Source organism: Leucopleurus acutus (assembly GCF_964270905.1).
Source record: "Leucopleurus acutus genome assembly, chromosome: 1".
In the NCBI taxonomy this organism is placed as follows: Eukaryota; Metazoa; Chordata; class Mammalia; order Artiodactyla; family Delphinidae; genus Leucopleurus; species Leucopleurus acutus.
Window position 1 is genome coordinate 15,172,094 of NC_139142.1, and position 23,516 is coordinate 15,195,609.

A 23,516-nucleotide genomic window follows, 5' to 3' on the forward strand; every position below is an offset into this window, starting at 1 on the left:
GAAAAATTCTAACCAATGCACACTTATGGCTCAGAGATCACAGAGGGCCAGTAAGTATCCTCTGACCTCATAGCCAGTGCCTGACCCTGCTGGCCACTGCAGCTGCCATCTCCCACCTTCTTTGGGCTACTTGCTCTTGATTTAAAGTCTTAGAGCTTCCTATTGGGTAAGCCCCTAAGTTCATATGCTGGTATCCTGGCAACCTGGGATGCTGTTGCCTCTATAGTGAGAGGCAGGACGCTGTGTCATATCTGGGCAAAGGACAGAGACCTTTCCCAAAATATGAAAGAAGGTGGAGGCTGAACAGGAAACTACTACAAAACAAGCGTAAATCAAAAACAAACAAAAATAAAACCCAACCCAAACCACAAGTCCACTTCAGTATCATGGCTCAGTGTTAGTGTTAGAGATTGGGTCCTTTACTATTCAATGGAGAAAATGCTATTTTCTCTCTCACTTTGTCTTAATTGAAAAATAATGTGTTGTGAGTTGAACATCATTTAGCTGGCTAAATTTTGACTCCAGGGCGGAGGGTCTTTAGAGAGTCATACCATTAGAGAATTCTAAAGAAAACATAAGTACAATGTTAGTAAGAATAATGAAGTGAGGAAATAAGGTTTTATTCCCCAGTTATTTAGTGGTAAATTCATTCATCACAAGTGGTAGCAAAGCTGATAAGAAAACTAAGAGCCTGCTAATTCTTCCCTTTCTTGCTTAGAAATTTTCCATCATTTAGGACACAGGCAGTAGAGCAGCTGGAGCTGAGGAACGTTTTCATTATTTGTGAAATACGCATACATTAGCATGCTTGCTTGGTTTCACATAATGTGTGACATAATTCGGTAAACACTTTCCCATATTACTAAGGTTCTTTGAAAAACATAAGCTTTGATGGGTTCCATTGGCTCTACTCTCAATGCTGTCATCACATGTTGTTGGAGTCGTACGCAGTTTTTACTTATGTGATGGTGTAACATCACGATGAAAATCTTTCTTCATGAATGGTGATCTTCATCTCTGGCTGTTTCCTTGGAAAGATCCCCCAGGGCTTGCTGTGTCAAAGGGCCTGGACCTTTTAAAGGCTTGCCAAATTGCTCTCCAGAGTGACTCTCTTGAGTACTAAATACTATTCAGACACAGAAAAATGTGCTCATTATTTAGAATGTGTTAGAGAGATCTTAGGAATAATAGTCTTTTCCTGAAACGCAGTGATATTACTCAGTATCAGAGGTCCCTTTTATATGAAAATATCAAAGCTTCTTTTTTTTTTTTTTTTTAATAAGGTTTTCTTGTGCTCAGATATACAGGAAGATCTCCAAGTGTATGGCAAAAGGGAGAACACTCAGGCTCTTTTCCAAACCAGGAGCCATGCCAGAAGACTAGACTGCTGTCTTTGTTGAGGTCACTGTGCACCCTGTTCCCTTTCTCGGTAACTAATTCTGATGTGAGAAAGTCCCACCTGCCTCAATTGTTGACTCTGCTGGGGGGTCTCCAGCAACTAGTTTTTCTAAGCTGGAGGAATGATACTCCCGTGTGCAGATTGTTTCCCACAAACCATCACTTGTGGAAGGGCAGAAAATGATTGCGTTACCAACAGCTATGGAATGCAATTAGATTTCATCTTGGAGTCTTTTTTTTTGGTCTTGGCCACACTGTGTGGCATGTGGGATCTTATTTCCCTGATCAGGGATGGAACCCATGCCCCCTGCAGTGGAAGTGCAGAGTCTTAACTGCTGGGCTGCCAGGGAATTCTCCATTTGAGGCATTTTTGGATTAAGTCACTTGGCTCTACCCATATCCTAGAGAGCCCCTCATCAGGTCCCAGATGGTAGTCAGTAACTGTGTTCCTTGCCTGGTGGCCTCAGTTAAGAGCTGTACTGGCCAAGGTACCGAGACAGCTATTTCTACTTGACTAGCACTTGGATTGGACGTTTAGCCCATGGCTTTGGGAATAGCTGTCATGGCGGCTAACACTTACTGGGTGCTTACTAGGTGCCAGGAACTGTGCTCCACATACGTTATCTCACTTAGTTTCACGTTAACTGCATGAGGTAGGTACTCTTATTTGCCTTATTTTACTAATGAGAAGACTGAGACCCAGGGATGTCAAGTAGCTTGTTCAGTATCTCAAGGTCGGTAAGCCATGGAGTCTAGCTTTATTCACCAGGACCAGCTACCTAAGGCACAGGCCCAGTGCAAAATGAAAATTCAGTCTTTTGCTAAAATAAAAAGATTAAGAAGGACAAAATGGCAAGGGCAGAGCATTAAACCAAGCGTGGGGCCCTTCTGAGTATGGGGCTCCGTGTGACTGCACAGGCCACACGCCCATAAATGCACAGACAGTAGGCTTTGAGAACATGTGCTCTAAACCAAATACCAGAGCTGAGTAGCACATGGTTTGCCCAAGATGTGACTTTGGCATGTAAACAGCAAATGGAAGAGTTTCATGTGCACCACTCAGGCCTGAGTCCTCTTGAAACACCAGCTTTGTCTTTGGAAAGGGCTTGGGCTGTTTTCTAGCCAGGGGTGACCAGAGCTAAGCACTACCTTGGTCCTTCTCGTTCACAACAGAATGTTCTCTCTGGGCTGGTCATCTCCTGCCAAAAGTCACCAGAAGCCAGTTGGTGGAGGAGCTCCTGGAACTTCTTCTGCTTTATTTTCAATCCAGTTCTAATGTCCTGGGCTAGTTCTTCCTGACCATCTGCCTCTCACTTCCCAGCCTTTGCTGCCCCATCGATACCCACACCCCAAATCCAGCTGTGGGCCCACCCAAGCCACTGAGTCAGCCCAGCCTGGGGCACAGGCATTTTGTCTTTTGTCCTGGTGCTATAGGAGAACAATGGAGTTTCCGGAGGGAAAATAGGAACCAACCCTGTTTACTCCTGGGGCTTAGTTTTCCTGGAGACACATAGCTTAGAAACGATTCCTTCCCACAGAAAACCTGGGGCAAGATGATAACTGTGGATCCTTACTGAGGGCTTATTCTTTGCATCGTGCTTCACATGTATTTAATCTCCACAGGTTACTCATGCTTCACATGTAACTCTTTAAGCTATAAGGTAGGTGCTATTAATAGCTCCATCATTCAGTCACGGAAAGCAAGGCAGAAAGGTAGATTGCCCAAGATCTGAGAGTTCGTAAGTGGAAGAATCAGAACAGGAATCCCCGCAGTCTCGAGTTCTAGAGCCACTATTATACCTTACTTCAAAGTTCCATCAAGCCTTCTGGAAGGATGGGCAGGGAAGTCTAGCAGGCCCAGTACAAATAGAGGCAAAAATCCAGGAATGTGGCTCTCTTGTTGCCTCCTGTTTAGAGCAAAGCTCTAAAATGTAGCTTCTGGAAATTTCTCAGAGTAACAGGGTTGAGGGTCAAACTGGAGAACCGTCTTTCCATATAGTTCATCAGAGGCAGGGGACACAGATACACACACACACACACACACACACACACACACACACACAATACAGCATTACTCAAGAACAGCAATTATTTTATGTCCGATGTGAGGTGATGGCCTGAAATATAGTTAAAGACTGATTTTGTTACCAAGTCCAAGCTTGCTCCGCTTGCCGCACGACAGGCCAATAAATCAGAGATGAGGTGTTGAGGCAAGGAATAATGACTTTGACTTTGTTCAGAAAGGCAGACTGAGAAGATGGCAGACTAGTGTCTCCAATAAACCATCTTATCGGGGTTTGGATGCCAGTATAGCCTTGCAAATGTTCCCTGAAATGGCCAGCCTTAGGGTGGGGATGTTTTAATTTCTTCTTTCTTGCAGCCATCCATAGGTGGACAGGGTCTGGATGTTTCCCTGAACAAAGGCACTTGGGTTTAACATTCAGGCAGAGGGGCAGGGTTCCCTGAGGCAGGCCATTGTGTACAGACACTATCCTTTTAGTGAACAAAAGCAACAGGAAGCAAAGGTTAAAGTAAAAGAAACAGATCCAACATGTAGTCAGATTGGCTCTTCCCTGTTACAATTTGAATATTACTTCACTAGTGCCCAAGAACTTTGCTCTAATTTTATTTTAGTTTCTAGTCTGCGAAACACTGAACAAGTAAGGAGCTGATTGTAGGACTACTACTAACCCTTGGCATTGGTATAGCACTTTACAGTTCACTGGTTTTCCCCACATTGTCCTTGAACCCCTCTAATACTAGGATTGGGGAGGTGAAGCGAGCCTAAGGCCAACCAGGTAGAAGGAGGTGGTATCGGATTTGAGCCTCATCTTCCCACTTTTCTCTCATGCTCCTAAGATGACACTGGAATGTCCCCTGAGCACAGTCCTTATCCAAGTGGTGGGACAGAGCCTCTCTAAAAGCTGGAGGAAGGGGTGCAGCCCCTGTTAGGGCTAATAAGAGGCCTATTAAGCAGGTGTAAAGCCTCAGTTTGTCTGCCTGTGTCTGCAATGTGCTTCTTTCTGAGATAGTCAGACTAAAGGAAAACATATATTCCTTGACAGTAATCAGGCAATTATGAAACAGTCAAGCAAGAGTGATAAATGTTTCCACAAATTACCAGAATATTTCCAAGAGTCACCATAACTCTACATAAAGTGGAGCTATATAGGCACATTTATTCCTTTTTTAATAGGGCTATCTTAATGTAAATTGGATTATTCTAGAGGGAAATGCTTACAAAATGATTTTGTCCAAGTTCCTGAAAACACTTGAAAAAAGTTCTGAGAGCCTTTGGTTTTTTGTGTGTTTTTTTGCACAATTAAATCAAAAATCATGGTGAGTAAAAGAAATGCAAGATTAGGAAGGCTTGCCTGAACAGTCATTTAAGAAATAGAAGCTATAATTTAGATGATTTGTGATAAGATGTTTGAATGATTGTGACTGGAAAATTGAAAGGGAAAATAACCAGGTGACTCATCACCTAAAGGCAGAAAGCAACAGTGAGTTCTCCAGGCCTGTAAGAGGATGAATGATGGACCAACCATCAACATTATCTTTACTCTGTTGCATCCCCCACATGCCAGTAAGCCATGAGCCCAATAACTCGCTTCTTGCATGGGTTTAGAAATAGGCTCCACAGGAGTTGCCCTATATGGGAGAATAGTTAGGTGACTATCTAGACACTAGTTAGCATAATGTTGCAAGATTCATTGGCATGAAAGTGAGTAACAAGTAATTTAGAGTCTCATCTCTGTGTAATTTGTGCTAATGCTATAAGCCTTTTTCTTCCAGCACCACTTTCTTCAGTCCCGTCATACAGAGTAAGCCGAATGCTCACTAGACGTGAGTTACCTACGTAATTGCAGAACTCTTGAGAACGCAGGTGTTGGTGTTTTCAAAGCACTATTTGACATAACACATGAATAGACCTGGCTATAAAAGGATTCTTTTGTATTTAAACATCCATTCTACCAACAAACATTTATTTAGCACCTGATAATCCTTGGTGCAAGAAGTGGGTGGGATATCATCCACCCTGGTCAGGATGGCCATCGTCAAAAAATCTACAAACAATAAATGCTGGAGAGGGTGTGGATAAAAGGGAACCCTCTTGCACTGTTGGTGGGAATGTAAATTGATACAGCCACTATGGAGAACAGTATGGAGGTTCCTTAAAAAACTAAAAAGAGAAATACCATACGACCCAGCAATCGCACTACTGGGCATATACCCTGAGAAAACCATAATTCAAAAAGAGTCACATACCACAATGTTCACTGCAGCTCTATTTACAATAGCCAGGACATGGAAGCAACCTAAGTGTCCATAGATAGATGAATGGATAAAGAAGGTGTGGCACATATATACAATGGAATATTACTCAGTCATAAAAGGAAAAGAAATTGAGTTATTTGTAGTGAGGTGGATGGACCTAGAGTCTGTCATACAGAGTGAAGTAAGTCAGAAAGATAAAAACAAATACCATATGCTAACACATATATATGGAATCTAAAAAAAAAAAAATGGTCATGAAGAACCTAGGGGCAAGATGGGAATAAAGACGCAGACCTACTACAGAATGGACTTGAGGATATAGGGAGGGGGAAGGGTAAGCTGGGACAAAGTGAGAGAGTGGCATGGACATATATACACTACCAAACGTAAAACAGATAGCTAGTGGGAAGCAGCCGCATAGCACAGGGAGATCAGCTCTGTGCTTTGTGACCACCTAGAGGGGTGGGATAGGGAGGGTGGGCGGGAGACACAAGAGGGAGGAGATATGGGGATATATGTATATGTATAACTGATTCACTTTGTTATAAAGCAGAAACTAACACACCATTGTAAAGCAATTATACTCCAATAAAGATGTTAAAAAAAAAAAAAAAAAAGGAAGTTGGTGGGAGGAGAGGCAGGGCTCAGTTGATACGGAGTTCCCAGGAAAGAGAAAAAGAGATCCGGACAGAGCTAACCATCACTGTCAGCGTGAGTAAGAGCACAAAGTCTTCCCTCCTCCACTCTTCACTGTTTTCCCAGGGTAGGGCTGTACGATCCATGGGTCCTTTCTGAATTTGTACTAGACCACACATCCTCCTTAATGTGGAACACCCATCACCCTAAGAAGGCAAATGCTGGAGACACCCACAGCCTGTCAGGTGGAGGGGATGGCCATGGGATGAGGCTGTAAGGGAGAAGCTGTTTTTAAATCTAAAAAAGGCAATGCTGAACCCTTCTCAGGTGTTCAGCGTCCCTAAACCAGACACATCCTAGATATGTGATGTTTCTGAAATGGGTTGTACCATTTCCCGTCAGAAATGCAATTCTGGGTGACCATAGATTTCCTAAAATGTCATCTAATGAAACACAATAAGATCCTGGAAACCTGGGTCCTTTTGAAAGTATTTACAGGGAGAGAAGGAAGAGAAGCAATGGAACAATGTTCTGAATTTTATAGGGCCTTGGAAATGAAGTTCTGCTCCTAAAACTCATGCAGTGGAGGGGTGGGGGGGGAATGGAGAAACCCTTTAAGAAGTCCGGATTCTTTCATTCAGTGCTGTAATTTCTCTGGCGCCTCACCATTCTCCCTCTCTCTTTTTAATATTTCTCACCAGGGTATGGGAATATTGCTCCAAGCACTGAAGGAGGCAAAATCTTTTGCATTTTATATGCCATCTTTGGAATTCCACTTTTTGGTTTCTTATTGGCTGGAATTGGAGACCAACTGGGAACCATTTTTGGGAAGAGCATTGCAAGAGTGGAGAAGGTCTTTCGAGTGAGTACTGCCATCTATTTAAACCCTAACCTCTGTGATCCAGTTGGCTTTAGCCTGACAGGATCCAGAAGGAATTACCAGGGTGTTCTTGTATCATTATCACTTTTAATGGAATAGTTCAATGTTATGGTCGTATTTTTATTTTTGGCCCGTGGTAGTCACAGGTACTGTGCCTAAACTCTTGTCTCTTGTCGGTCTTCCTGGAATCACAACACAAGAGGGTTAAGTATAGATTTGCCAATACAGATTTTCTGAAGAGGTGAGGCATACGCAATTTCTTATGAAAGGTGGAAGATGGGTTCCTTAGTGTGTTGGCAATAAAGTAGAGAATTATAAATCCATCCATTTTGTTATTGGAGCTCCTTCACTTTATTTCCAAGCACAGCATCTTCAGGCTGGTCCTGGCTTCTAAGACCTCTTCCAGAAGCCTGCATCTTCTAGACATTGCTCTGTGCTATGTGTCTGTCTCTTCATGGCCCCCCCTCTCCTCCCACTGCTGAGCGCTCCATCAGCAGTAGTACACTAACATACTAATTCATACTAAGGTGTTGATGATTGCTATTGCCTTAATTAGGTTTTTCCTCTTGAGAATACTCACCTTTAAACAAGGGACAAAAATCTCAACTCAAGGAATTTATTTTCTACAGATGGCATTCCTGGCATCAGTGACAGGCATGTGGAGTAGAGGTGATTGGACTGGGGTTTCCAAAGCCCTTTAGCTCACACCTGTTCACATAGTTTAACAGAACATTAGTTTTACTTAGGTGTTAGGTCATTTCTGCTCTCTTTCTCAGTTTTGACATAATTCTCAAGTCTTTCGAACCTTCTTCAGGGAATTATTTCTTATGATGACTTCATATTTGAAAATGATAATTTGAGATCTCTTTCAGAATCTGGCAATGATGGGCAAAGATAGATCAGTGGTAAGTTCTAAGGCTGCGCTTGTTTTCCCCTCTGAGACAAGAAATCATGACATAAACTTCTCTTTAGAAGAATGCAAGGTAGCTCTCCCCTCGAGAGCTACCAGTTTCAGAAATTCTGGTAGAGTTGAGTGGAGGAATAAGGCACTAGAGCTGGCTTAGAGCCATCTTCTATAAGCTCAGTGATCTTGGGTAAGCTGCCTCAGTTTACTCATCAGCAAAATGGGATGGAATTTGAATTTAAGGTCTGGGTGATGATTAAATGAAATAATGTATGGAAAAGAGCTTGGTACAGGGCCAGACACAGAGTTCAGTGTTGCTGTGTGTCTGTCTCCTGAAAGAAGCACTTGTTGGCAGGCTAGCCACCCATTCAAATTTCATGAGTCGCTCGGTGACATGGGGGTTTTCCTGGAATGTTCTACAGTCTTTGCCCCAAAATGCTGGCTGGCCTCATTAGAACATGCACCTGGGCCCCTTGGTCACCATGGAAACCATCAGTGCTCAGCTTCTGTGCTTCTCAGATGCTCATCTCCCTAAACCAGATGTGGCAACCTTGTCTCCAAGAGCAGTTTTGAACTTCTCAGAGGTACCCTTTTAGCCGTGGCCTCTTGGCTTCTGATTTAGAGAAAAATGAATCTGGCGGATTAAACACTCTGAAGAACAGGAGTCAAATGGAGAAATGACTGATCTGGAATTTCTATTTTTATATAGCTTCTCTAGATCTGAGTTTATTTGTAGAAAGAAAGGATCGGACTAACAGACTTTTGAAATCCCCCTTTAGCAAAAATAAAATTTGGTCACTGTATTCTAAATGAGGGAAGAGGTTGCAATCATTTAATGTCATCTGCTACCGAAACTGGGGACTTAGTTCCCATACGAATTTTCGACTGCAAGTACAGAGAACTGTTCTTCCCCTTAAAGATGCCTCTCAAATGGATCATTCACAGGACTCTGGGACAGAGCCTTCAAAATCTCGTTTCATTTTTTTTTTTTTAAGATTTATTATTTATTTATTTATTTTATTTATTTTTGGCTGCGTCAGGTCTTAGTTGAGGCACGCGGGATCTTCGCTGAGGCACGCGGGATCTTCCGTTGCAGTGTGCGGGCTCTTCCTTGTGGCGTGCGGGCTTCTCTCTAGTTGTGCTGTGGGTTCCAAGAGCACCTGCGCTTTGTAGTTTGCGGCACGAGGGCTCTCTAGTTGTGGTGCATGGGCTTAGTTGCCCCGTGGCATGTGGGATCTTAGTTCCCCGACCAGGGATCGAACGGGTGTCCCCTGCATTGCAAGGCGGATTCTTTACCACTGGACCACCAGGGAAGCCCCTCATGTTTCATTTCTATGCTGATGGCCCACTCAGGTCCTTGCAGTGCCATCAAAGACTGGGAGTCTTTTGGGAAGGAGCGGTGGTATATTACCGAGTTGGCCGCACACGATGTATGCGTTTGCACAACATTTGGAGGGGGCTGTGGAAGGGGTGTCTGAGTTCCAGGAGGAACACGGGTGCACTTCCGGAAACTACAAACAACTGATTCTGCAGCAGTTTGCTTGCTGCATGCAGTTTTGGTGGAAAATCTCAAAGCTTTTTGCTTTTCATTTAAACTACATCTAAAAGGCCCGTTACCCTTAGGTGATTATTTGAGAACTGAAAATTGTACAAATCAACAAAGCTTGGGGTTGTGAAGTTTTAGTTCCCACGAGGAAGGTTTATTTATTTATTTACCTGCTCACTGATTAAGGCTTTCCATTCATCTGGTGTGTTTTCTCTCAGCTCTAGGACGGACAGGATTTTTAGTGGAGTAAAGATAGAATATAAAATCTAGGTGCCTATATTCTGAGGTGATATGATTTGGTTTCTTCTATACCATTCCAGGTCTGAGCCTCATTTTAAAGAATTGTGGAGACTTATTGTATTATATAGAAATGCCAAAAGCATTCCTGAATACCCGACTGTTGGGGTTTTTATGGGGTGAATAAATGAAAACTCTTTTTTCCCCTCTGGAGTTCAGAACTAATTGAGAAATAGACACAGGAGTCAGATGGAGATTAAAAGGGCAGCTTTATTGCTGATAAGCTCATCAGAGAATGTAGCTTTAGCTTTGATGCCAAAAGGACTTACTAACCATTTTCACCCTGAATTAGAAGAATTTCCCTGCAGTATTAGTTTTCTATTGCTGTGTAACAAATTAGTACAAATGTAGATGCTTAAAGCAACACTCGTTTATTATGTCATAGTTGTGTAGGTGAGACGTCTGGGCAGGCTTGGCTGGGCTCTGGATCTGGGGAAGAATCTGCTTCCACACTCATTCAGGTCTTGGCAAAGGATAGTTCCCTGTGGTTGTAGGACTGAGAGTCCTGTTTCCTTGCTGGTTGTCAGGTGGGAGCCATTCTTACCTTTGAGGTTGCCTGCATTCCTTGGCCTCCATCTTCAGAACCAGCATGGAACCCTTCTTCTATCTCTATGACTTCCCCTCTGCGCTCTCCCGTCATCTGGAGAAAGCCCTATGCTTTTAAGGGCTCATGTGATTAGATCAGACCCACGTGGACAATCTCCCTATCTTTAAGTGAACTGTGCCCTATAACATAACAGAGTCATGGGAGTAATCGCTCATCATATCACAGGTTCTGGGGATTAGGGTGGGGCATCCTCTCTGGTCATTTTAGAAAATCTGCCTCCCACTCCATCTTGGTCGTTGGTAGCACAGGCCTCCTCAGTGAGGGCAGGGTCTGCTCCACTGACCTTACTACATCATAGAGAGCGAAACAGTGCAGCTCTCCGCAGCAGATGGTTTCAAACAAGAGATGAAAGAGGCTGAGCCGAGGGAGCTCAGTCCCTTCTGCTGAGTCCACTGGGTGAGCCACTGTCTGGCTCAGCAGCGGGGGTAGAGATAGGGAGTGTTACTCTAGCTGGAGTCCTTCTACATGGAACGTGAAAATGGACATTGCCCCCAACGTCGGTTTACAGTGGATGAAGAATTTGACACTTACTTATCTCGCATAGCAGGAAGGCTAGAGGAAGATTGTTTCCGGTCTGGTGCATCAGTTTCCCAGTGACAAGTTAAGGATTCTGGTGCCAATTCCAATGTGTGGATTTTTCCGCACACCACCAAGTAATTCTCTGGCACCAGCTGGGTGTCCTACGGTTCAACTCAATTCTGACACTATCTGTCTGGAATTAGCATCAGATCCCACAGGTTAAGGGCTCAGTCCTACAAGCCTGCCCTCCCCTTTAGATGCCAATTGCAAGTTCAGCTTGTTACCCATGCTTCTGATGAATGGCTAAAAATCAGAGGTTCCCACAGCATCTTCCTTCCCTGGGTTCAATTAATTTGTTAGCGTGGCTTACAGAACTCAGGAAACCAGCTTATTCACTAGATTACTGGTTTATCACAAAGGATATTTAAAGATATGAATCAAAAGTGAGATGAAGAGATACACAGGGAGAGGTCCAAAAACCATGGAGCTTCTGTCCCCAGGGCATTTGGGGCCTGTTCACCAACCTGGACGCTCCCTGAATCTCCTCCTTTTTGAGTTTTTATGGAGGTTTCATCACACAGGGCATGATTGATTCAATCGTTGGCCATTGGTGATCAAGTCAACTTCCAGCTCCTCTCCTCTCCTGGGAAATTGGGGGTTGGAGGTGGGGTGGGGGGGGGACTGAAAGTTCCAGCCCTCTATTCCTGGTTGGTTTCCCTGGTAACCAACCCCCATCTTTAGGTGATCCCAAAGCTACCTCATTAACATAACAAAAGAACCCCTATGGCTCTCATCCCAGGAAATTCCAAGGGTTTTAGGAGCCCTGTGCCAGGAAAGACCAAGACCAAATACATATTTCTTGTTCTCAATCACAACATCCCACGCGTACACCCAGGTTTGTTCTCCTTCTGCTCTGCTGTCCTTGGCACGCTAGCTTTGCGTCTTCAGGCTTGTGACCACCTTGTTTGCAAGACGGCTGCCTCAGGACCAAATAGCATGTTTTCACTCAACCACATTTAAAAAAATGATTTATTTATATTGAGGTATAGTTGATATACAATACTGTAGGTTACAATATAGTGTACGATACAGTGATTCACAATTTTTAAAGGTTATACTCCATTTATAGTTAAAATAAAATATTGGCTATATTCCCTGTATTGTACAATTATATCCTTGTAGCTTATATATTTTATACATGATAGTTTGTACCTCTTAATCCCCCCCTCCCCCCCCCTCTTCCCACTGGTAACCACTAATTTGTTCTCTATATCTGTGAGTCTGCTTCTTTTTTGTTATATTCACTAGTTTGTTGTAGTTTTTAGATTCCACATATAAGTGATATCATATAGTATTTGATTTTCTCTGATTACTCAACCACATTTAAGGTAAGACAAAAAGGGCTCCTTTTATGGGAGAAAAGTCTTGCCCCAAATTTTCCCTGCAGACTTCCTCTTCTGTCTCATTGGCCGGAAGTGGGTCGCATGACCATTCCTACCTGCAAGGGAGCTTAGGAAGGTGAGTCACTGACAAAGGAGAATGGGGTGGATTGACTTAGACCATTGGTTCTCAGCGTGTGGTCCCTGGACCAGCAGCATTAGTAGCATCCTCTGGGAACTTGTTAGACATGGAAATTCTTAGAGAAGTTGGGGCCCAGCAATCTGTGTCTGCCAAGCTTTCCAGGTGATTCTGATGCCTGCTAAAGTTTCAGAACCCCAAGGCACAGAGGAGTCGTGTTTCATCTCCGGCTGTGATGAACAAAGTTAGAATTCTGGGAGCAAAGGAGAAGTTGGGGTAAGCAAATGACAGCATCTGCCACGAGTGTCATTCAACTGCTAGCCACACGGACCACTCACAGCGATGCCGCTCTCTCTCCCCCTTACGTATCGATAAATTCGGTGGCCTTTGGGATCCTTGACTGACGAGAGGCTAACTTATACGATACCTAACAAACCACCAGCTTACTCACCCCCGTCCCCCAGGTCTGCTGCTGCCTGGGCAATTCTCCAGACTTTAGGGTTTTTTAGGGGAAGAGAGTCAGGCATGGCATGGCTCTTCCTCCAGTCACAACCCACTGGCCTGAACAAGTCACACTGCTCTATCCAACTGCAAAGAGGGCCTGGAATGCATTGTTTGATCTCCAGGAAGGGGGGCGGGGATGGGAAAATAGGTGAGTACTAGTAACGTCATGTGCAGATTCCCTGGGACTACCTGTTGGCTCCGCTCTAGGGTGACAAGCGTCCCTAGAATTTAGATACAGGTGGCCCATGGATCACTCTTTGGGGAACACGTCTCCAGTGAAACTCGTATAGCATCCAACAAAAGTGGAGCCCCTGATTTGTTGTGACTTGCCTAAAACCACACAGTGAGTTGAGTGAGTGAGCCTGGACTTGGGATAATTTATAATTATTTATATAACATAAAGTAAAAATAATTCTTCCTAGGTTTCCAGCAGGAAATCTGGGCAGTTAGCAAGGAAGGATAATTACTTGGGATTGAGCAGGGATTACTTGGGTTCCAAAGCAGATTTTTTTTTTAAATTAATTTATTTTATTTATTTATTTTTGGCTCTGTTGGGCCTTTGTTGCTGCGCGCGGGCTTTCTCTAGCTGCAGCGAGCGGGGGCTACTCTTCGTTGTGGTGCGCAGGCTTCTCACTGCAGTGGCTTCTCTTGTTGCAGAGCATGGGCTCTAGGCACACGGGCTTCAGTAGTTGTGAAACACGGGTTCAGTAGTTGTGGCTCGCGGGCTCTAGAACGCAGGCTCAGTAGTTGTGACGCACATGCTTAGTTGCTCCACGGCATGTGGAATCTTCCCGGACCAGGGCTTGAACCCATATCCCTGCGTTGGCAGGTGGATTCTTAACCACTGTGCCACCAGGGAAGCCCCCAAAGCAGATTTTGGAAGTGGGCAGCCTCTTCTTCCCCTGGTATGGGCTGGCTCTTTTGCTGGGCTGGGCCGACTGTCACTTGATAGGATACTGTAGGAAACCTGGTCAGATTTTGGACTGGATCCCATTTTCTTGCTCTGAGCTGGACTTTGGCCTCTGGTAGGAAGCAGCTGCCTTTTTTTTATCTGGCTGATCAGCAGGCTTTCTGATATTATCTCTAAAACCAAGGGACACTTTTTTTCTTCTTTGGCCTCCCTCCCAAGGATACAGCAGAAATGTGTATTTGCCTTTGGAACGAAAGGAGCCTGGGTGTAGCTGACAAATAATAACATGTTACCCTAGGCTTATCGGTGCTGTGATAACCTGGGGACTTTAGAACCCACCAAATGCTTACAACAGGGTGATGACAATCTCAGTCTGGTAATGATGTTCCATTAGTGGGCTAATTGATCACTTTGGATTGCAGGAAGGGGCTGGTGGAGAAAGCCTAGGACTCCTGGAGTCCTCTGCCATGTGCCTGGCCTGAGTCAAAGAAAGATTTTGAAGAACACCCTTGGCAGGAGACTTGTTTCTTACAGCGTGTCTTTGAACTAGTCCCCAGCAGCAACGGGGATAACAAAATTATTATTATGTCAAGAAGATAAAAGCCCTTGTTTTCGAAACTGGGTATTATTCTCGGCTCTGTGGGTTCAACTACAATTTCCAATTCCTAGTATTAGTGTAAAAGTTCGTTGGGGTACTAGTTATGCACACCAGCATCTTGCCTAAATAGTGGGGGGCTGGGGAGGGCCAGATGGTGGGCTGAGAGCGCCCAAGGGTCTGCATGTGTTTATGTGTGTGTACGTGTGTCTTTCTGCCTCTATGACATGCCCCCACTAGTGCGTACCATATTAAACATGCCTGAGAAATAACCCAGTGGGACTAATGTTACATGAATATTGTGAGTTTATTTTGATCAGAGAGAAGACCCTGGTTTTTAATGTGAACACTGCTTTCTTACTTCCCCTAATGGGCTAGAAGAGGGTGCAAGGTAGCTGTTTTTAAATGCACAGAAGGCAAATATTTTTAAAGCTTTCTCAACCAGGTTCAGAATAACTGAATTAATTTAAGAATATTGTCCCAGGGGCTTCCCTGGTGGCGCAGTGGTTGAGAGTCCGCCTGCTGATGCAGGGGACACGGGTTCGTGCTCCGGTCCGGGAAGATCCCACATGCCGCAGAGCGGCTGGGCCCGTGAGCCATGGCTGCTGAGCCTGCGCGTCTGGAGCCTGTGCTCCACAACGGGAGAGGCCACAACAGTGAGAGGCCCGCGTACCGCAAAAAAAAACAAACAAAAACATTGTCCCAGATGTGCACTTGGGACAAACTATATAAGTGACATCCACAAAACAGTCTACACAGCATCTCTTAATCACGGCCGTGACACAGTTTGTCCATGAGGGTCCTTCGTTTCTCCCTTCCTCTGATGCAGGCTTGCTCGGCCTCAGCTCTATGGACATTTGGGCTGGATAATTGTCGTGGGACCTGTCCTGTGCATTGTAGGAAGTTTAGCAGCTTCCCTGGCCTCCATTCACTAGATGCCAGTGTCATCAGTGCTTCTGGTACGACAGCCAAAAATATCTCCAGACATGACTAAATATCCCCTTGAGGGCAAAATCATCCAGGTAAGAACCATGACTCTGCTGGGATTTAAGGGATCAATTGCCCCACAGGTCCCAAGGGGCGGACCCTGGTCCCCTGGCTGAATCTTCCACACAAGCTCTGGGGTCTTCCTCCATGGTCCTGTCCGGTTCTTCAATGCCAGTGCCGTTCCCACTCGGAATTCTCTTCTCTCAGATGGGTCCTTGAAGAGGGCTTTAGAAATTTTATACTCTGGGAATAAGATCATTTCTCACCAATAAGGGAACATGCCTGGGGACTTGATTCTGATGATATACACAAAGATAGTTGGTTCTGCTACTCTTCAGCAGGCATACCATCTCAGCACTCTCTCTAGCTGGCCCACTGGGGACTAATCTAATATATGATTCTTCCTCGTTCTTGTCTATCTTTGATAACTGGCCAGTGTCCCTTTGGTGTTTCCTGTTGCCATCTGGGATCACCATGGGAGGTTTTTGTTTGTTTGTTTTTTTATAAATTTATTTTATTTATTTATTTTTGGCTGCCTTGGGTCTTCGTTGCTGCTCGTGGGCTTTCTCTAGTTGGCAGTGAGCAGGGGCTACTGTTTGTCATGGTGCCTGGGCTTCTCACTGTGGTGGCTTCTCTTGTTGCAGAGCACGGGCTGTAGGCTCCAGTAGTTGTGGCGCGCGGGTTTCAGTAGTTGTGGCTCGCGGGCTCTGGAGCAAGGATCAGTAGTTGTGGCGCACGGGCTTAGTTGCTCCGCAGCATGTGGGATCTTCCCGGACCAGGGCTTGAACCCGTATCCCCTGCATCGGCAGGCAGATTCTTAACCACTGCACCACCAGGGAAGCCCACCATGGGAGGTTTTAATGGCCTTTAAAATGCATCTTCACTGTTTCCTATAAACAGCAAGGCTATCAAATCTGCCTAAAATATAACTACTTAAAATACTGCCTGGGGCTTCCCTGGTGGCGCAGTGGTTGAGAGTCCACCTGCCCATGCAGGGGACACAGGTTCGTGCCCCGGTCCGGGAGGATCCCACATGCCGCGGAGCGGCTGGGCCCGTGAGCCATGGCCGCTGAGCCTGCGCATCTGGAGCCTGTGCTCCACAACGGGAGAGGCCACAACAGTGAGAAGACCGCGTGTCACAAAAAAAAAAAAAAAAAAAAAAAAAAAGTACTGCCTGGATAGCATTTACCCTTTAAATAATTTTAAGGTAGCTTGAACAGAGACTCTTTATTTTTCTTTCTGGCCAGCTTTGATCACAGGTAACTTCTGGGAATCTGATTGTTACTTTAGGATGGGCATTCACTTCTAAACTTCTGTACATAGGGATCTTTGTAGGGAGACTTGGGTTTGTCATTTGTCTAGTGGGATTTGGTTGAGGCAGACTGAGTATTCTGGGACTCAGTATGGAAGTCTGGAGATAAGTTGCTCATCTGTTTGAGGATTTACTATATGTCAGACACTGGGTTGTGGGCCTTCCCTAGAGTGAGCTGTACAACAACCCTCTCAAAGGCCCATTCTTGCCTTCTTAGTTTTATGAGATTGGAAAGCTTGGACTGGTTCTGTGAAATATCCAAGGTCACCCAGCCCTTAAGTGACAGCAGAGATTCCAAACGAGATTGCCCCATCCCAATGTGCATGCACAGACTTAGTTTTTCCACTACCCTTCCTTCCTTCTTTCTCTTGTAAGGTAGGGATAGCATCTGATGGTTCAGTAGAGTCTTTCATGAAAGGTTTAGTACGACCTGAGGACAGACAATGATGGCCAGTTGAGAAAAAAGCTAATATTGGCCCTGTCTTTATCTGCTCCCAAAGTGTTTTAATTTTCCAGCTTTATCTCATCTAGGGATACTTTGAATTGGACCATTGCCTCGGATTCTTCTCTCTGCACCTGCTCTAGCTCCTTCATCTGGCTCCTCATTGGCAAACATCTTTTCTTGGTGTTCTCTTCTCCTGGAGATTAACCTAGGACTTCAGTAAATGCCCGCTTGCTCGTGTCTGCTGTGTGATTAACGTGAGGGTGGGCTTATAATGTGAAAGTGGGCTTGTACTGTCTCGATGGCTGACTGGTTTGGGCCCACCTCTGCGAGGCGGGTGGCCAGGCAGACTGTGTTCTCCACTCTTGTGTTCATTTCTCCACTGTGTACAGCCCACTCGGTGTTGACAATACGAGGAACACACAGCTCTAAGCCAAGCTTCTTGGTGAGCCGAGGCGGCTGGTCTTGTCTTCCAAAAGCATTCTTCTTTTCCTGGATTCATCAGATTGCCTCAACAGTTTTGAGAACCTGGAGTCTGAGGGCATCAACAGCAAGATTTTAATTCCCACTGGGGATTTCACTCAGTCCTAACCTCAGGGAAAGTGGTGGAAGAAGCTCTTCCTAAACTACCGTCCAAATGAGGAAGGTCTCTGGAACGTTTATATGGGTATTCCTTACCTGCCAGGTCTTGCCCATGGAAGAGTTGGTCACTTCCTAGAATCCCAGGGGATTTATTGATGAAAACATTTTATAGCTTTGCCTTTTGAAACTACTGAAAGTCCAGTGATGCCTTAGTATGTATGGTAAGCTGTTTTTAAAACTTCCAGGTACTTCTGAGTTATGAATTTAATCCAAGAATTTTATTAGTACTCACATTTTTATTAGTATCATAAAACCAGCTTAATAGGTGGATGATTTCCCATGTTCACCTTTCATCACCGGTTTTTACAGGATAGTTTGGGTCCTTTGGAGGACACTCATACAATAGAATAATAATCCTTTACCCTTTTATAGAACTCTCTACCTTTTTTATATTACATTTATCAATATTAAAAAAACTTTTTTTCTTTTACACTTAGCCTCATGCTACTTCTGTGAGCCAAATGAGTAAAAAACACTCTAGTATGTCTTCCGACAAATTAGGTTCCTAAAAATTGAGAGATGCCCTTGTTGAACCGTTGAGTCTGCCCATCTGGAGCAGGGTATGTGGTCTATGACTGGTATGTCAGTGGTCATTGATAAATTCCAAGTTGCTTTAGAACTTTTTGTTTTAGGAAAGGGGAAGTGTTTACATCATTACTGAGAGGTGTGCTGGTGTTCTGAACTTTGACCCCAAAGAAGCTGCTCCCTTGGGGGTGACAGCATGGTAGGCATGGTATGGTCACACTGCAGAGCAGACTGATGGCTTTGAGTAAGGAAGGGCTGCCCAAACTGATCGAGCCTAGGAAACGTGCATTCCTGTTAGAGGAATTACACTTTGTATTTTGGGGGAGAAAATGCTTTGTTTTTTATTTTCTGAGGAGAGCTGCATTTGTGCCTCATAGCATTTTTGACTTAATGGTTTTGCACTGTATCTTGGAAGTTTACTGCTGAGTTTTAGGCTCTTGTTAGGATAGAGCTGTGGTTCTCACCCTGTGGGTGGTGGGTCCCCAGGGGCCTGAGCTGCGATTTTAAAGGATTAGAGCATCATTTTGTGCATCAAGCATTACTGGTAGATAGAATAAATAACGTCTCCTTTATATACTTACTACCCTTTCCCAAATGTACGTAGAGGGGTAGTCATCAATAATTCACTTAAGTTCATTTAATAATATGATTCCTGGATTCATAGTAGCTTTTTTTTTTCTTTATGGGTTTGCACAATCGATGGGTACCAAACGTCCTATTATTGTGTGGGGATTGAGGATTTTTTTTAACATTCAAAAGGGATTCCCATACTCAGAAAAGTTGACTACAAAAGTACAGGGCAACCCTGGCTTTTCAAATCAGCACTGTTTCCAGGGAATGAACATTTTGGTCCTGGCCATAGTCACTGTTTCAGTGAGGGTCTCTTCATTTAAGGTGTCCCCAGGAATTTGCTGGATACTTTAGAGCCTGCTTCAGCTTTTTCTTTAGGTCTGTTTTGTTCTATTGTGGTAAAATACACATAACATAACATTTACCATGTTAACCATTTTTAAGCGCACAGCTCAGTGGCGTTAAGCACATTCACATTGCTGCGCCGCCATCGCCACCATCCACCTCTACAACTTTTTCATCTTCCCGAACCGAAGCCTCTGCCCATTAAACAGTAACCCCTCATTCCCTCCAACCTCCCAGCCCATGGCAACCTCTATCCTACTTTCTGTCCCTATGAATTTGGCTGCTCAATATACTCATATAAATGGACTCATACAGTACGTTTCCTTTCCTGACTGGTCTCTTTCACTTAACGTAACGTCTTTAAGGATTCATGCATGTTGTGGCATGTGTCAGCGTCTCCTTCCTTTTCAAGGCTGATGTGTGCCACTGTATATATATAGACCACATTTTGTTTATCTATTCATCTGTCTCTCGATGGACACTTGGGTTGCTTCACCTTTTGGCAATTGTGCGTAATGCTGCATGAACATGGATGTACGAGTATCTGTTCAAGTCCCTGCGTTAATTCCTTTGGGTATATACCCAGAAATGGGATTGCTGGATCATATGGGAATTCTGTGTTTTATTTTTTGAGAAACTGCACTATTTTACATTCCCACCAGCAATGCCCAAGGGTTCCAATTTCTCCACATCTTCACCAGCACTTGTTCTTTTCTTTTCTGTTTTTTCTTCAACTTTTATAGGCCACAAAGACAACATTTGGTAACCTGCTACCTGATTGTCCTCTGAAATCTGGGCTGCTCCAAGGCTGTCATTCTGTTCCATGGGGGGCAAAGTGGAGAGGCTGTGCTTTGGGCCCTGCCTCCCTCTTAAACTCTCTTCTCTCCTCCGCTCTCACCTCCAGCTGTGTCCCTGTGCTTATTCCCACTCTGCTTCCTTAGCTCTGGCCATGCACCAGTGCTGCTAGGAGGGAGGGTGGCTCACCACCAGGCCAACCTGGGCCTCACATGCTGTTGTTGCCTGGTTTCCACCTGGCCTTGCTGATGCTCTGAAATCCTTTCTTCACCTCATAATGATTCACTCCCCAGCTCCCCATTCGGGTTGCTCCTTTATACCTCTCCCCAGGTCGACTTCATAAGCAGTTATCAAATAACGCCTTTTGTGTTCTCAACAGGGTGGGGGCGTGGTCATAAACAAAGACAGCCCCTTCTTCCAAGGAGAAAACAGACATGTATGAAGACCAGTGTCCATAGTGAGACCAGGGCTGGGGCAGGCGGCCTCAGAAGTCACATGGCCTCAGTGCGTAAGCCCTGATCACCAGCCACGTGACCCTGGGCTGTGCCTCAGTTTCCTTACTAGAAAAATGGGGATAAAAAAATAGTAGCTACCTCTTTGGGCACTTAGTTGATGCATGAGAGCAATGCCTGGCATCCAGTTAGCACTCAGTAAATGTTATTCATTGTTATGATAAGCACATTGTTAGCTTAGGAGCCCAGGGGAGGGTCTTGTGAATTCTAGCTTGTGTATTTGACGTCACACACTTTTTCAATGACGGACCTGTTTTGTGTAGCTAATGGGTTGTTCTCTTTAAGTAACACATAAGGGCTCTGAAGCTAAGGGATACTCTGCCTTTCTTTTTCTGTACCCCTCTGGTACCTGCTCAGTGCTAAGTGCTTTAGAGGCATTCAGTAAATAAGTATTGATGGTGAATTTGTTGGAGAGGAAAGAGAAATGAACCAGATTCCTTTTCACACACCCAGGGAGTGTAGGCTCTGCATCCCCCTCCAACAAACCCGACTGAAGAAGAGGTGCTTACTGATGCAGGTTTCAGTGCTACCCTTCCTGGAATGGATGTGGAGGTGGGTGGGGCTGGAGAAATGGAGGCAAAAGGGCAGTGACAGACAGAGGGAATCCCATGGGCAGGAGGGCGTGGGCCTGGGATAGAGCTCCAATCGTCAGTCATTGCCTTGGGAGGAAAAGATGCACTGGCCGTGATTCAGCAGAGGAAGAATCCAGAAGCTCTGTTTTCCATCTGAGCAAGCGGGGAGGTTGTGCATTTCATCCTTGACTGCATTTCACTGACTGCAACTGCTTACGCAGACATGTCCATGATATTCCACCACATAGATAGATGCTGGAGAAAGGAAAGTCGAAGAACGAAAAGAATTTATTTTAGCTACATGTTGCTTGCCTCTCAGCTTGCATGTGCTCTTGCTAGGTCTTGAACACACAGACCTGTACATATTTTTCATAAAGCATCAAAGACTTCCAAGGCTTTCTTCCCCAAAGATAAATGGCTCCTGAAATATCAACGAGGGACCCCCCACCTGGAAGACGGGTTTTGCCGTGCTGGTGTTTAGATACTGCGTTCTTGCCACCATGGTTCCACTTAGACTGAACAATGTCCCTTGGGTTAGTTTTTTTCCATTCCTTGGCAGAAATGAATTTTACTGTAGAAAGCATCAACAATATTTCTACCTGAGCCTGGGGAATGGTTGAAGGGCTCATGTCAGATTATTATTGTTAATATTTGGCTGTCTCCCTATCCACACTCCCTCCCTCCCCCAGCTTCCGTCTCACTGCTGAATAGGCACAAATGAATGTGATGGGCATCTCGCATCAGTCACCAGGACAGTCCCTCCTGATTTGATCAATGCTTTGCACTTTAGTTTGAACAATTAGAAACAGGGTTCTAGAGCATGCAGTTAAAAAAAAAAAAAGCAAAGGAATTTATGTATGATTTTAAGGATAGGACACAGAAGCTTCCGTGTGAGTTTTTTCAAAATGAATTTTATCAAGGACGGTAACAGAGTTGGCACCAAAACTAACAAGAAAGCAAATATCAACATTTCAAATGCGTCCCATCTAAGTGCCATATGGTGCTCTGGCAGTGTTATTACCACTTTCTTTTTGGCTTTCATCCTTTTCCTGACGTCGCCGTTTGCTTCTTGTCTCTGCTGCTCTTGAAAAAAGTCTCAGTTGTCCTTAGCCCTTTGACTCTGTATTTCTGGTAGGTGCCTTTCTCTTCTACCTCCCCTTTGGAGGCTTGTCAACCTTTTCTCCAGGGAAGAGGGGGAAGAAGACCTGTCCAGATGGCCGGATAAACATGTGACATCTGCTTTCGGGAGCCTCTACTAGGGGTAGTTGGAAGATGGATGAGACTGCTTCCTGCCTGAAAAATGGGCATGTTGCTTTCTGTCTCTTTTCTAGTTTTTTAAAAAAATGATCACATGCCTTTAGTTTTAATAATATTTTTAGAAATGTCTTGAATTCAAATTCTCTCCCATTATTAGGGAAACAACAACAAAAAAATGAATGCACCAACCAGACTTTGTGAAAAATTCATATTGGTCGAATTTTTAAAAAATGAGTGAAATAGGTGTGGGAGATTCAGAGGTACAAAATTTTGGTTACAAAATAAATGAGTCATGGAGATGAAATGTACAGCATGGGGAACAGAGTCAATAATATTCGAATAACTTTGTATGGTGACAGGTGGTAACTAGACTTACCGTGGTGATCATTTCGTAACATATAGAAATATTGAATCACTATATTGTGCACCTGAAACTGTTATAAGTGTTGTAGGTCAACTATGCTTCAACAAAATTATTAAAAAATTTTTTTAAAGGTTTTCACAGTTAACATTCTTTCTTAGAGTAAGATCCTTGATGATCGTGTTTGGGGAGAAATCTCTGCTTTCACAGGGGAAATTCCAAGGGTCTGTGTGTTTGCACCGAAGTACCACCCTCTTTCATCTCCAGATTTTCACATGTGATATTTATGGTGCTTCAAACACTGTCCCATCTTCCTCTTGCTCTCAGCATAAACGTCAGCTCTTCAGGGAGGGTTTTCTGAGTCCTAAATAAGGTCAGCACCTTGCACTCCCATAGCACCTCACATGCCTAGGTAATGTTCATCTCCTTGAATCTGAGTTTCAGTTTGATTCTTGTCACCCCCATCAGCCCTATGAGGACAGGTTTGTCTGCCCGTTCAGCACAGTTTCCAGCGCAGGGCCCAGCACCCACACCTGGGGAAGGAGTGAGTGAGCGTGACTACAATCATACATTTTGATATAGAAAATGCCCTTGAAATCAAAAG

At 44.4% G+C, this 23,516-nt stretch overlaps 1 protein-coding gene across 1 annotated transcript in view; it reads left to right on the forward strand.

The window, feature by feature from the left end:
• KCNK10 (potassium two pore domain channel subfamily K member 10) overlaps positions 1–23,516 on the forward strand; it is a 141,511-nt gene that overhangs the window by 96,526 nt on the left and 21,469 nt on the right. Inside the window, exon 4 of the mRNA XM_082853740.1 lies at positions 7,014–7,174. Within this exon, the coding sequence (XP_082709866.1) occupies positions 7,014–7,174 (161 nt within the window). The remainder of the gene's footprint in view (positions 1–7,013; positions 7,175–23,516) is intronic.